Source organism: Pithys albifrons, chromosome Z (assembly GCF_047495875.1).
Source record: "Pithys albifrons albifrons isolate INPA30051 chromosome Z, PitAlb_v1, whole genome shotgun sequence".
In the NCBI taxonomy this organism is placed as follows: Eukaryota; Metazoa; Chordata; class Aves; order Passeriformes; family Thamnophilidae; genus Pithys; species Pithys albifrons.
The window spans coordinates 23,529,619-23,542,973 of NC_092497.1; the positions used below are offsets into that span (position 1 = coordinate 23,529,619).

A 13,355-nucleotide genomic window follows, 5' to 3' on the forward strand; every position below is an offset into this window, starting at 1 on the left:
CAGGAGGCTGAGCTAGGGTGTCAAGGAGCTTCTAAAGGGCCTATTTTTATAAATGCTGTTACAGTGAAAATGTTATGTTAGTTTTGGCTTGCTGCGTGAGTCAGGATTTCTAACAGTGGTGTATTTCTTAATGAGGCTGTAATGTGTGTTTGCAGTTACAGCATGGTAGTAGCCTGGAAGAGATTTGTGTTCTTTCATGTTCTTCAGCAGTCATTCATGGAGGGTCCATTGTTTTGTGTTATTCTTGTGTGAGCTCCTGGTATGCTGGCAATGGACGTTGTGAAGCTGTAGGAAAGGCAGTTTGATTGACTGTCTCTTTATGGGGCATGAAGAAATGTGCAGCACTCCAAGGCTGGCTGCATGCATATAAATCTGCCCCTTTACTACTGCAGAAAAAGATGCAGCAGTAGTACTACTGGGAAGGGAATGGCTTTGGGAATATAGATTGCTAGCCTATATATAAAGGACAATTTAGAGTGATTACATTTCTTAATAAACAGACACACTAATTGCACTAGTGACTACATGATTTGTAAAGTGAGAGCATGCCAGTAAACTGCATTTGCTTTTTTGGAAGGTTGCTAATTTTATTGTCTTTGGGACAACATAGTGTCCCAAAGACAACTTGTTAGAGGAAAGAATTCAGGATCCGATATCCCTTAGATGGGCAGGAATTCTAAACCCTGTGGAGGTGGTAGTACTACAGTGTAGATCCCTAGCTGAGATCTGGATACCTTGGTTTATGGCACATTTGGAAGTCATAAAAGGGGCCTTGAAGTGTTTGATACTGTCCTTCCTGGCGAGGAACATGTTGCAGAAATGTGTGGAGTTACTCCTATCTGAGTAATTTTGGCAGGTTATGCTGCTGATTGATTAAGTAGTCTTTGAGAAAACCAAATATTAAACCTACAGTATGCCATGTCTTTATTCTATTGAAATTACATACTTAAACATTTTTTTCCTTTATTCTATTCAAATTACATACTCAAATATTATTATTACTTTTTTAGCATGCAAAATATGGTCTGTCTTTCCCAACTGGGCCCTGTCTTGGAAATCACTAATTGGTGTGTGCAAGTAAGGTAGCATTCAAGTCTTAGCAAAAAGAAGCTTAATGAAGTACAAATCACTGTGGCATATCTTTGAGATTCAAGGTTGTTTGCCCTCCTGTCCATGTGCTGCTTATTGTGGCTGTTACCAATCATTTTTTGAAGCTGCGGTGCAAATCAAGACCAATTCGTGTATCCCAGTTGCTCTGCTTTCCCTATATTTTATTATAAATTCCAAGGGGGAAATTTGTCAGTCATGGTTTGACCCCAGCTGGCTGCTGAGTACCACACAGCTGCTTGCTCACTCCCCACCATCCCAGTGGGATGGGATCAAGAATCAGAAAAGAGTAAAACCCATGGGCTGAGATTAAGAACAGTTTAGTAATTAAAAAAAATAGTAATAATCATCATCATCTTGGCTTAAGATAATTCAATGTTTTTCTTTTTTGTGAAAGAGTTTTATTAAAAAACTTTTAAATTCGGTATTAAAGGTGTCCAATTAATACAGCAGCTAAGAAACTGGGTTAACTCCCATGGCAGTACATAGTCACAGAAGGTATAAATTTCAAAGCTTTTAGCATGGCATGTTTTTCCTTGTGCAATCTGGTTAGTATGGCTTAGCAAGATTGTTTTATTTGCATTTTAGGCTATGGTTTAGTGGATTACAGTCTTCTATCAGAATGAAGGAAACCAACTAAAAAGAAGGGAAACTGCACTGCAGGTGCTAAAGATATATCCAAAGATTTTCTTTGTGTTTATAGGAGAAACTAATGAAGTGTTTGTGATTTCCCGATAGTCTTCCAAACTGCTTCTCCATATGCTTGAGAGAGCCTGAAAAATGAGGTTATGGTTTAAGACAGAAGTTGTCTTGGGCCATTTTTGTAGGTATGACATGTTTGGTACCAGCATGTCAACTGTTGAATTTGGCTGTGGATCTCATTGTTTTATTAGACTTTTCATTCCTTATTTTGGTTTTCAATACTTTTAAATAAAATGTCCATTTTCAAATCTGTGCTGTTATGTCTTTTAGGAACTGTAGATTCCTATAAACTGACAAATTTCTAAACTATAGAAAAGGCAGTATCTTTACCTTCTAATAGCTAAAATTTGTTTTCAGATTTTGAAATGGTAAAAATGTTTCTGCATTTTGGAGCTGCTAGTGTGGAATTGCTCTTGTAGATAGTCTCTGCCTGTAATTTACACAGATTAAAGGGCTACATGTGATTTAAACCTTTTGACATTGACTTAGACAACTTCTTTTGTTTTATGAAATATGTGGCTTTCCATTCTTTTGAGTAAGATTAACCTTGAGAATACAGGTTGGAGTGAGAATGCAAAGCTGAGTTACATATCAGATGGAAGTCCAGCTGCCTTACAGGCATGAGATGCCCTAGTAGACCCCGATAACAGAAGGTGGTGGTTGTCCTGCTTTTGATGATACTCCCTTTTCACTAGTGGAAGTGAGAAAGAAAGTTGAAATAAGGCTCTAAAACAGTGTGAAACATCATGGCTAGAATTATACTTCATATTTTATTAAATCTGGTTACTTTAGAAAAATATTAAAAACCCCATCTCATTGCAAGGTTACTGCTAAGTTGCAGACATTACAGTGCTTCTGTCTTACACTCTAGACATTTTAACAAAACTTGCATTAAATTACTTACGAGATTCATGGTGATACCAGTCAACTGCTACAACTTAGTATATGGCTAATCCTTGTAATTTAGAGAGTTTTAAGTCATACTGAACTTCTAAGAAACTGTGTGTAAATCTCTGAGGTGATATGATCTATAACTAAATCTCTAAAAGGCATACATATTCTTCTGCTGTTAATTTTAGTTTTTCTGTGCTTGGGTGAAGAAACCATAGCAGCTCTAAACTGTTCATGGAAATTGCGGTTGTTTAGATTTCAATGCTTTCTGCATTCCTGTTTTATGATCCTCTGCATATACATACCAGTGTCTGTTCTTTCAGATACAATGTGTGATATGTTCTGCTATAATTTCCTTGCCTAATGGGACTTTATAAGGATCTTTCCTTCTCTCAGCCATCAATATCATTGTATTAAATAGCTACTTGTTTAATTGGAAAAGCCTGGTAAAAAAGACCAGGATGAGTGAGGATAAGTCTACTTAATGAGTGTAGGTTTTACTATGGGGCTATTTAGAATGTACAGGCAGTGACTTGCTCAGATTACACAATGAATTAATTAAAGGAGTGGAGTATTTAAAGTCATCCCTTGTCACATTTCAGGTTATGTTCTCACATGGTCTTCATGGGTTTTCCTAATTGTAGTGCTACTTCAAGGCTTCAGGCTAAAAAGAATAAAAATATTGCCTAGGCCAGATAGTGTTAATAATCCCTTCTGGTAATGATAGACCTGGGTAAATTGTCTGAGACTGATAAATGGCAGCTTAGAGATGATGTGAAATGCAGTGGAGGCAGTTAAAATTACAAACATGATTCTTGAGTATTATACTTAACTAACAATCTCTACCAAATGCAAATTAGATTGTACCTCCACCCTTCCCCAGATACACTTACCCTTCTGATATTTTTTTGCTAATTTTTGTTGATGAAGCTGAAGGAGAAGCATCCCAATCTCTGAGTTCTGTGTTAGATGTCTAGGGCAAAACTATAAAGCTATCAAGTAAATGCTTTATTCTAGTTCACTTTCAAACCAGTTCAGGAAGAGGGTTTTTCGTGGTAGCTATTGTTCGATAACCGCATGCTTGCTTTCTCAGCACTGAATGAGAAGACATCAAAAAGCCCTTGTCTGCAAGGTCTCTTGTGGCGAGGATGCATTATTTAAAAACTTAGTAGCGTGTTAAAGGCAAACTCAGGGAAAAACTGCATTTTCTGGGTTTGCCTCTGCTGCTTGTTAAGGTTAATTAAAAAATACAAGGTGATACACCTACTGGTAATTATAACTAATCTGTGCTCAAGTTCACACATGCACATCACTGGTACATTGATCAAGAAAAGCGTTTCTTTTCTCAATCAGACTGTAAATTAACAATCCCTTCACATAAATAATCTTGCTTTCATCTTGCATTGATTTATGGATCAACTTCAGCTCCATTGCATGCTGAGAACCTTTTACTCCAAGCTCATTTCATCATGGATCTCTCTCTTTTGTTTTGTACCTGCCTTGCATAAATGTGTTGTGATTCTCTTTGAAATGTTATTCCTAATGAAAGGGATGCTGAATTTGAAGGCTTATGTGTCAAAATGGTTGATTTAATATTTTAATGGTCTAAATAAGGAATAATAAATTCAGAATTTTTTTTTTACTTATTGTTTGTAGAGATTATGAGGTACTTATGAATTTCTGTGGCTGGAATACACAGTTACACTTAACATTGCTCGGTAGTTCTTAGTAGAAAGCCACATTTCAAATATGTTTTCCATTACTTGGAAGACTAAGTTAATAAGTAGGAATTCTGTAAGCTGCTGAGTAGGTCATGCAAATGGTACAGTATGGTCAAGAAGCTCTCGCTGTACTTGAAGCAGTGGTTGTTCAGAGTGGTATGCTGTGGGGAGCTGGTCAGTGGAACAAGTATTGTTTCAGCTTGCATTTTTATTTTTTAATTTTGCTGTAACTGAGGGAAAAGTGAGACCTAATTGAGCATGGATGGAGCAGATAGACTTGAATAAACAATTAGTTTGCTGAGGCTTCCAATGTGATTGAATAAATGAAACCTTTATAGGTAGTCTAGGAGTTCATTGGTGAATGTGAATGGAAATAGATGTTATAAAGACCTAAACTGCTTTCACAGCATTAGTATTCATGGTATTACAATAAAAAAGCACAAACCCTTCTTTCCAGAGTGTATATATTCTCTTCTGAATTATTTTTTTTCATGAGACGAATGATGATGGTGTCAACAGCTGATGAAGATGAATAGGTTTCTTTCTCATGTATTTCAAGTTGGTTTGGTTTTTTTTTCAATTGAAAGTGACTTTGAAGGTTAGTTTTACTAAATTTTCATGCTAGTTAAGGAGCTAGGTAAAATCTTTCTTAAAAATCTGTGTATGAGGAGCAGCATTAGAAATGTTTAAAAAATGGTGTGCACGTGGATGCCTTCACATGCATGGAACATAAATACATATTTCTATGCATTTGTCATGAATTTCTTGAGCTTTAAAAAGGTTCATTAAAATAATTAGGGATGAAAATTATGCCTGTGGTGTCTAGAAATATCAAAGTTCTTTTCAGGTTGCTGTGTAGCTAAGTTCTGCTATCACTGAGAATTAAGGAAATACTCAGTGTGGCTAGTTTAATACTTTTATCTGCAGCAGAACATAGTGCATAGCATTGCTAATGCTACTGTATAGCTCTGCATATGATAGTAAGGAAATGAATACAGCCTTAGAAAATTAAAGAACAAAAGCTGCCGAAGCAGGGGGCTTTATCCAAGGGAAGGTAAGAAAATAGTACTTTGTCGTGTAATTTTTTTAGTGATGCGCAACGTTGATAACCTTCATTTAAACTTGTTGATTTTTGGTTCCTAGTGTTTCAGCTGAAAACTTGGTTGCCTTTGTTCTCTTCCACTCTTAAAGTAGATAAACTGGGGAAAACAAAACAACCCTTTGAAGTGTTTGCTTTGTGTTAGGGTTTTTGCAACTCGCTCTGCCAAATGATTTCTTTGTGGGGACGCAGCAGGGGTCAGCCACCGCTGCTCCTCCATGTCTGTGGACCTGCTGGAAGGATCAGGACTACTGAAGCGCTTGTGTCGGTGCCTTCACGGTAAACCTGCAGTGTTGTTTCGTGTCTGAAATGTTGTGTGTGTGGTTTTGCTTCTGCTGCAAGTTTCTGGCTGTTGTCCCTTTACCCCAGCTAAGGTGTTTTCCAGAGCCCAGGAGCTGCCCACCAGGTTTGTGGTTGGGTGTGTCCCTGATGTCCTCCCAAAGTGGAACAGGGGTGCTTAACCTGCTCTCTGTTGGCTTTCTCTTGCTGCCTCCTGGCTACTCACTGGGTCTTTTGCAACAGGCAGATGCGGCAGTAGTCACAACAAATTTCTACGCTGTGAAACTTTTTTTCCTGCCAAGATGACCAGCAGGACAGGGACAGGAAGGGAGTATCCTTCCTGCTGCATAGCGGTGGCATGAACTCCTGCACATCTGGGCAGCAAAGGGTGGGGGGTTTTTTGTTTGTGGTTGGTTTGTTTGTTTGTTTGTTTGTTTTTTATATCATCCTTTAACAAATTCCTTTTAAAACTGTGGAAGTGAAGGTAAAACATGAGTGTACTTCCTGATGCCTGGACAGTGCTCAGAGGAGCTACAGAATGGGGTATTTTTTTTCTCTAGATGTTACACTTGCAGCAGAGCAGAGACGGTTTGAGGGACCTCAAGCCCTGCTTTCTGTTTTTATGCTTTTTTGAATTAAGTTATCAAACAGACTTCCTTACAGAATCTGCTATGTCAAGTCTGGTGCCTTTGTGTCATTCCTAGTAGGGCTGACCTGTTGAGCTGCTGCAGCTTTACCCTGGCTAGCAGCCTGTTGTGGTGCTTTGACTTATCCCGCTTTTTGAGAGTGATGACAGTTCTCTAGTTTGGAAACGATTTTTTTTTGTCAGAAACAAAGACCTTAGGACATCACATGCATCCCTGAGAAGACACCTGTATGACTCAGAATTAAAAAAAAAAAAAAAAAGTCATGATGTTACCAGTAAGAAAAGTGCCCTATGTGATCCCCTTTAACCAGAGGTTGAAACTATTCTTTTAGAACTACATTCCAGTTTTGTCTCTTGATTTAAGGCCTTACATGAGGTCTGCTGTTTGCTAATCTTTTAATGTTTGTTAATGCTGGCTGAGTAAATCCAAGGAGACTGGGGGCAAGCTGAGTTGTTGGAGGCAGTGTCCTCAATACAAATACTGTTACTTCCTTTGTTTCCTGGAAAGGGAGCAGTCTGTCTCTGAATCTGTGTGCACAGAGGCAGCACACAGGAGGCTTTCAAGAACTGAAGGACTCCATCATAGTGTAACAAAACTGTTCCAGCTTAACCTGGGTAATAATTGACAAAGACAGCAGTGTGCATGCATATTTATAGGCCACTTCTTGGCCTTATAGAATACTGTGAAGGCTGTGCTTCATTTTCTGTACAATCATATGTAAATATATTTATGAAAAAACATTGGATGGCAGCTAATTTTTTTTTCAAAAATAGCTGATTCTTCATATTCCTCAGTTGTATTTATTTGTTTTTAATTGACCAGATGTCAGATTTGTTTTAAAGAAAAATGCAACTGTTTTAAAGGCAGATTTGTATTTCTAGAATGAGTGTGAAGTGCGTATCAAAATAATGTGGTTATGTTTCTATTAATCCTTAGCAAAATTCTTAAAATAATTCTTTACTACCTAGAATATGATAGGTAAGAACATGGCACTATACACTATATTCAAGACTTTGCAGCTGATATATCTCTCTTTTGGATTGGTGTATGACTTGAGGAGGCTTAAGACAGTTGACAGTTCACAGCCTTTTTATGGAAACTTTAGAATTTAATTTGTATATACAACATGACATGAGGTAGAGTGAAGTTGTGCGGCGTTCAGGAGAAAGAAATAAAATTGCCTAATAGGACTTTCATATTGATAAGACTGAATACTCAACCATTTCCCAGTTTCTGTGGGAAGTAGAAATATTGCCTGTGGAGCCATTTGGGGAGGTTGAGGATAAAGTATTTTGGACACTAAAACTATAGTGGGTGTTTCAAGAAAAAGTGGAGGTGATCAAGTTAGTTGAGTTCTCATTTCAACTCAATTTTTATTGGTAAAAACCCACACCATGTTGCAACAATTCTCAGTAGCTCAGTACGACTTACTTTCTTTATCCTGGTGTTATCGGTGTAATTGCATTCTCTTACCTTCATTCACCTTCGTGTAGCATGAATTTTACTGAAATTCATTTTCTTTCTGACTGCCTCATACCTCATTATGTACTTGGCTCAAAATGTACTCCTACACACTGATGCAAGGTCTTATTTTGAATCAGTTGTCATGTCCTTAATTTCCATAAGGACATGTGGGCTGACATACTTGATGTGATTATTTGACGATATAATTATCAAGCAGAGAGTTCATTCTAGCTGACAAATAAATACTTGATGGTAGACAGCTGGATTCAGTACTACTGAGGGTTTAAAAAATACTAATATAATCCTTTATGAGTAGGTGAGCTGTTAAAAGTCCATGTCTAGTACAGTGTGAGAATAATTTTCTTTAGAAGAGTGTAACTGATTCTATTCACACAGAAAATGAATAGCTTCAAAGTATGGAAAAAAATTGTTTGAGGAAAAATTGTTTCCTGTATAACTGGAGGAGACTGTTACTCAAATTCTATCAATTTTCTATAGGATCTCTAAATCTACATGTAGAAGTCTATGGTAAGGATATTTTGATAATTCTGTTCTATGTAATTTTGAAACTATTCTCCTCTAATAATTCTCTTCCTTTTTGTAAGGTACATGGAAGGGAGTGGGACAAACAGGATTTTGTGAGAGGTGCTATCTCCTAAATTTTACAGTGCTTCTGTAGAAATTCATTATACCAATGACAAAAGCAGTTAGTTTTTTTATTAAATGTATGGAAAAGTGGATTGGAAGAAATGACTGTTGTAAAACAGTATGTTCTTTATAGCTTGGAGTTTGCCATGTATTTTGTGTCTTTCAAAGTGCCTTTGTCCAGAAGGTATTATTTGGTATTTAATGTTGGTGGAGGAAGGTTTTTAAATAAGTTAACTATCCATGCATTGTGAATATTAACAGGAAAGACTGGTAGTGAGATGTGTACTGATTAAAAATCCCTCTCTAAACAGCCTGTATAGACTCTATGGGTAACTAAGCCCACTTGTACTTTAGATACAGAGCAGTCAAAGACACTTGTTTTTATAGTTTTAATTTTTCATTGTTTTAATTTTTATATCTGAAAAAAATTACCCCATTGCTTCTTAGGTCTCTGACATTTCTTTTAAAAGAGTGTTGAGAGACATGTATGCTTGTAGCCTGAGTGCAGTAATGAGACAGTGGGCAGAACATGTGATAGCCAGAACCTTAATGTATAACATGACTGCCTGTTGGAAACTGCCTGCAGGGATACAGCTATTGTGTTTCTTGCAACTTGCTGTCAAGCAAGATTCACTGATAAAAAAGGTGCAACCCTGGTTATCCTGGTGAGTTTGTATGCCAGCCAATGTCAGCACATTTCCATATGTAAACATGAAGTAAATACCACTGGAGTGATGATTGTGGCCGGGCATAACTTGAGTGCTGAGTAGAAGCAGCTTAAATAGAATTATTTAAAATATCTCTGGTAGAATTTGAACTAACCTCAGTCCTCAAGATACTTGCTTTGATGTTGTCATGTGGACAGCAATGTCCAGTCTGTACCTGATAAGACACACAGCCTGAACTTTCATAGTATTCAAGTTTCCAGATCTTTCAAATAAGTATTAACAAGTTTGAATAGGTCTTGCTATTATTCATTTATTTAAATTTGGTATAATCTTGTGTAGTGATTGTAGTGTCTCTTTGGCTGAATTAACCACTACTTGGAATTTGAATAGATGACGTGTTATGCATCTTCAGAATCAGATTTGGGTTCTAAGGAAGCAGGAGCTAATGTTCTCAGTTGGTTTCCTTACGTGTAGTTGAATGCTCTGCCTTGCAGGAGAGGGAGGCCATCAATTGAAGGCAGAAAGACCTCTTCATCTGCAAAGGCATTTACTTGAGACAAGGTCTGTATGAGGTGTAGAAACCCCCCCTGGTTCTGGTAAATACAGCTGTGGGTTTGAGAGTATGAAAAAAGTTATTCAGAGGGGGCTTGCAAGTCTGGCTGATTTCTGCAATCCACTTCCATCATATTTCCCAGGCATCTAGAGCTCTGAGGTCAAGGCTGTTAAAAGGTATATCCTTGCTTAGTCCTCTTGGTCTATGACAAGTTACAATTTACAATGTACAATCTGCTGTCACATACACACTGTGCATGCTCACAGGGGTCTTTCTTGCCTTTTGGAAGCAAAAGTGAGCCTTTGGGTAGCTTCCAGAAATGCTTTGTTGATGAATGTGTAATTGTTTCTGTAAACCAGGAGTTGGCTAAATTTCGTATTTCCATACTGTTTCTTTGTAGTGTTAGACCTTATAAATGTCACTTAGTATAGTTGCTTCAGGTGATGAGATACAGTGATGAGTTCTCTACACCCAGTTGAAACAGAGCTAACAGATCTGGGTAGATGTCATCTACTGTATTGAGTTTGACTGTTCCTTTATTAAAATGAACTTCTGTCCTTGAGAAATCCTTGGTGAAACCCAGTATATAGCTGTAATATTTTAGTCTTTAATTTGTTACATATAAGAATGCTTATTTTAGTAATTTTATCTCCATAAAATAAAGTCATGTTTTCCTTCAGCAGAGTCTGCACTCCACCTGTTGTGTTTAAAAACACAAAACTTCAGAAACTGCATTTTGTTTCCCTATTTCTCATGTGGGAGGATTGCATACCAGCTTTCAAATGAAGGACATCTTGTTGAGGAGCATTGGTGGGAAGAATGTCTCCACTCTTTCCTCTTTCCTTCCTCCTCAGTCTTGTTCCCAGGAGCCTCTGTGTGTAGTATCTTAGGCATGGTCATTTGACGTGGAGTTGAAATTACTTCCTCCTGGCTGGTAGCTTCTGTCCCAGTGGCCAAGGCCCAGCCCCAACTGCATGGTGGTATCCTCCATTTCCATGCAAGCCCTTGAAGAAGTTTGTATTGTTGAGAACTTCTGTGCTCAAAGTAGTGCTGGAGTCATATCAAACAGAAATTTTAGTTCTGGTAGAGTCACTTAGCAACAAGGAGGTACCTTTGTGAGAGAATGCTGGCAGGGCATTGCGTGAGGTAATGGGGGCTACCATTGAAACTGTCTTAGCTTTTAAACGTACTTTTCTGAAGCTGAGAAAGCATTTTAATTATGAGTTGAAGACCTGGATTGTACTGTGTTGCTTTGTACTATAGTGCCATCTTAAAGCTTCTTCTAAACCCCAGAAAGCTGTGAAAATGGAGCACAGCTTAATTGGAAATAATGAATTCTGTAATTAGACTGTATGTTGTGGAATGCATCAGTCCATTTATTGTGGAAGTGACTTGAACAGTCATAAAGGTTGAGTATCTGGTTATAAGGGGACAAGATGAGAGGGTGCAAGGTGCTAAATTCTGTAGTGTTGACTGAAGTGCTAATGTATAGGGAGCTTAGTGCATTTGTTCATTATTTTTAATTTTTTTCTTTTTTTTTTCTTGTTTAAAATTTTGATGAACCTTAGACCAGGAAAAAAGACAAATAAAATGTAGTTTGTTACTTTGAAGTGTGAACCAAGAAAGAGCATGAATTTTTGCCAGTAACTCACCTAAAGCCTTGATGGAATCAGTTATTTCAAAGTCAGTGTAAATGAATGCTTGTTTTATAAACAGGATAATTTTTTTCCCCACTTATTTTTTTTTATCACTGGCATTGATAAATCTGTTTGTTAATACTTTCCTGGACTGGGAATGATTGGAATTTTGCTGATAGTGCAGTGACATCTAGTGGCATGGGACTGGGGAGAAATTGCCAAAGAGCAATATTCGACGAGCAGATTGTATAGGTTTCAAGGTTAGGTGGTCTGCAACTGCAAAAAGACTGCTTTATGGAAGGTTGAGAAAGCTGAAGTATGATCCCTTGTACCTTGAGATGGGGCCTCTGCAAAAAGTGCTCCTGGTGTTGGAGTGTGGTTGGAGGTAGTGTGATCTGTACAAGAGAATGGCTTTCTTAAACAGCCTGCACAAATCTCACATTTGCTAAATCTTTCATTTCAGTTAGCAAATTAATTACTGTAAGATCTTTGTAAACAGTCTTTTTTTCACCAAATCCTGTCATAATCATTACTTGAGGGTAACTTAGATTTTTGTTTTAGTGAAGGTAAGCTTTCAAACAGTATAGTTACGAGGTTTTTCCCTCTGTTTCTCTGCAGCTTGATCACATATTGTCCCCCCCACCTATGCCCTTCCGAAAATCCAGCAGTCCTGAAGTCTCTTCTGGCCTTGGAAAGTCTCCTAAATTTAAGAGGCAGTTGAGTGAAGATGGAAGACAGCTCAGAAGAGGCAGCCTTGGAGGAGCTCTGACTGGTGAGTTTGGGATGGGTGTAATGCCATGTGGAGGTTTAGCACTTGTGGAGCTCATTGACCTCTGGTGTTTGCCTTGTGGCTGAACTCCTTGGGGAAGGTGTGAGCTCCACCTGGAGTTCCCATAAAGTCTCTTCTACATGAGTTCCCCAGTTGCGAGTTGGATGAGCTCATGTTTGAGGTTCTGCCTCAATGGGCTGCTGATAGGTGGCCAAGCACAGCGTGTAAAGGACTTATATCTTATTATGAATATGGTATTTATCTTGCCAACTTAGTTTAGCTGTTTTGAGATGAGATCATGTGCATCCATCCAAGGGACCACATACATCTTGTTTCCTCAAGGAGCTGAAGTGTACAGATAGTCCCTTTGTACTTGATTTCAGCAAAGATAAAGCAGTTTGGCCTCACAGCGGAGAAGGGTCATTACCAGGTAGCCACTGGCTGTGTACTGCAGCTTCTCCTCTGTGGAGCAATGCAGAGTAGCAGGACAGTTGAGGAGGGTTCAGGCCCTCCATGTCCTAAAAGTGTCTGTAGAAGATACAGATGCCTGGTATCATGACTGTTCTGAGAGCTCTATGGCTGCTGCAGTGGTGACTGAAGAGGGATTTTTTTTGAGTATGGAGCAAACTGAATATGAAAAAGTCACTAGAATTAGGATGAAGTATATTCCTAAATTGCACAATTAATAATAGTTTGAAGAATTTGTTGTACTTGATGAGAAGAACAATAGATTTCAGTGAATTCACTGGAAGATACAAATTTGAGACTCAAAAACTTGTTTTATCCATCCAGTTGATGTTGATTGATACTAGAGTCAAGCAGGTGAAATTTAGGTGAGAGGAAGTTGAAGTGGTATTTATTAGAGATGTAAGTGTCTTCTGTCTCTAAGTTCTGTACATTGTTCAGACTTGTTTTTGCTTGGGGATGAAAAATGGTTCCAGAGTGGATAGAATTGACTCTTCTCCCATAAATGTCTGGGAAATGCGTTTAGAGTATTTGCTCTTGTGGTTGGCTTCCCACCTCTCTCCCTAACCTTTTGCTGGAAGAACTTCCAAGAGGCTATTAGCAATACCTCTCTTTGTGTTCAGTAACTTAAAATGACCTACAATGTTTCTTGTAAGTGACAAATAATTTATTTTTTTACCTAAGGAACTTTAAAAAATTAAGTTG

At 38.0% G+C, this 13,355-nt stretch overlaps 1 protein-coding gene across 2 annotated transcripts in view; it reads left to right on the forward strand.

Moving 5' to 3' along the window:
- The window catches only part of MAST4 (microtubule associated serine/threonine kinase family member 4), a 301,151-nt gene that overhangs the window by 47,609 nt on the left and 240,187 nt on the right, over window positions 1-13,355 (forward strand). For both annotated transcript variants that reach the window (XM_071581454.1, XM_071581455.1), the window contains exon 2: window positions 12,035-12,188. In XM_071581454.1, coding sequence (XP_071437555.1) covers window positions 12,035-12,188 — 154 coding nt within the window. The remainder of the gene's footprint in view (window positions 1-12,034; window positions 12,189-13,355) is intronic.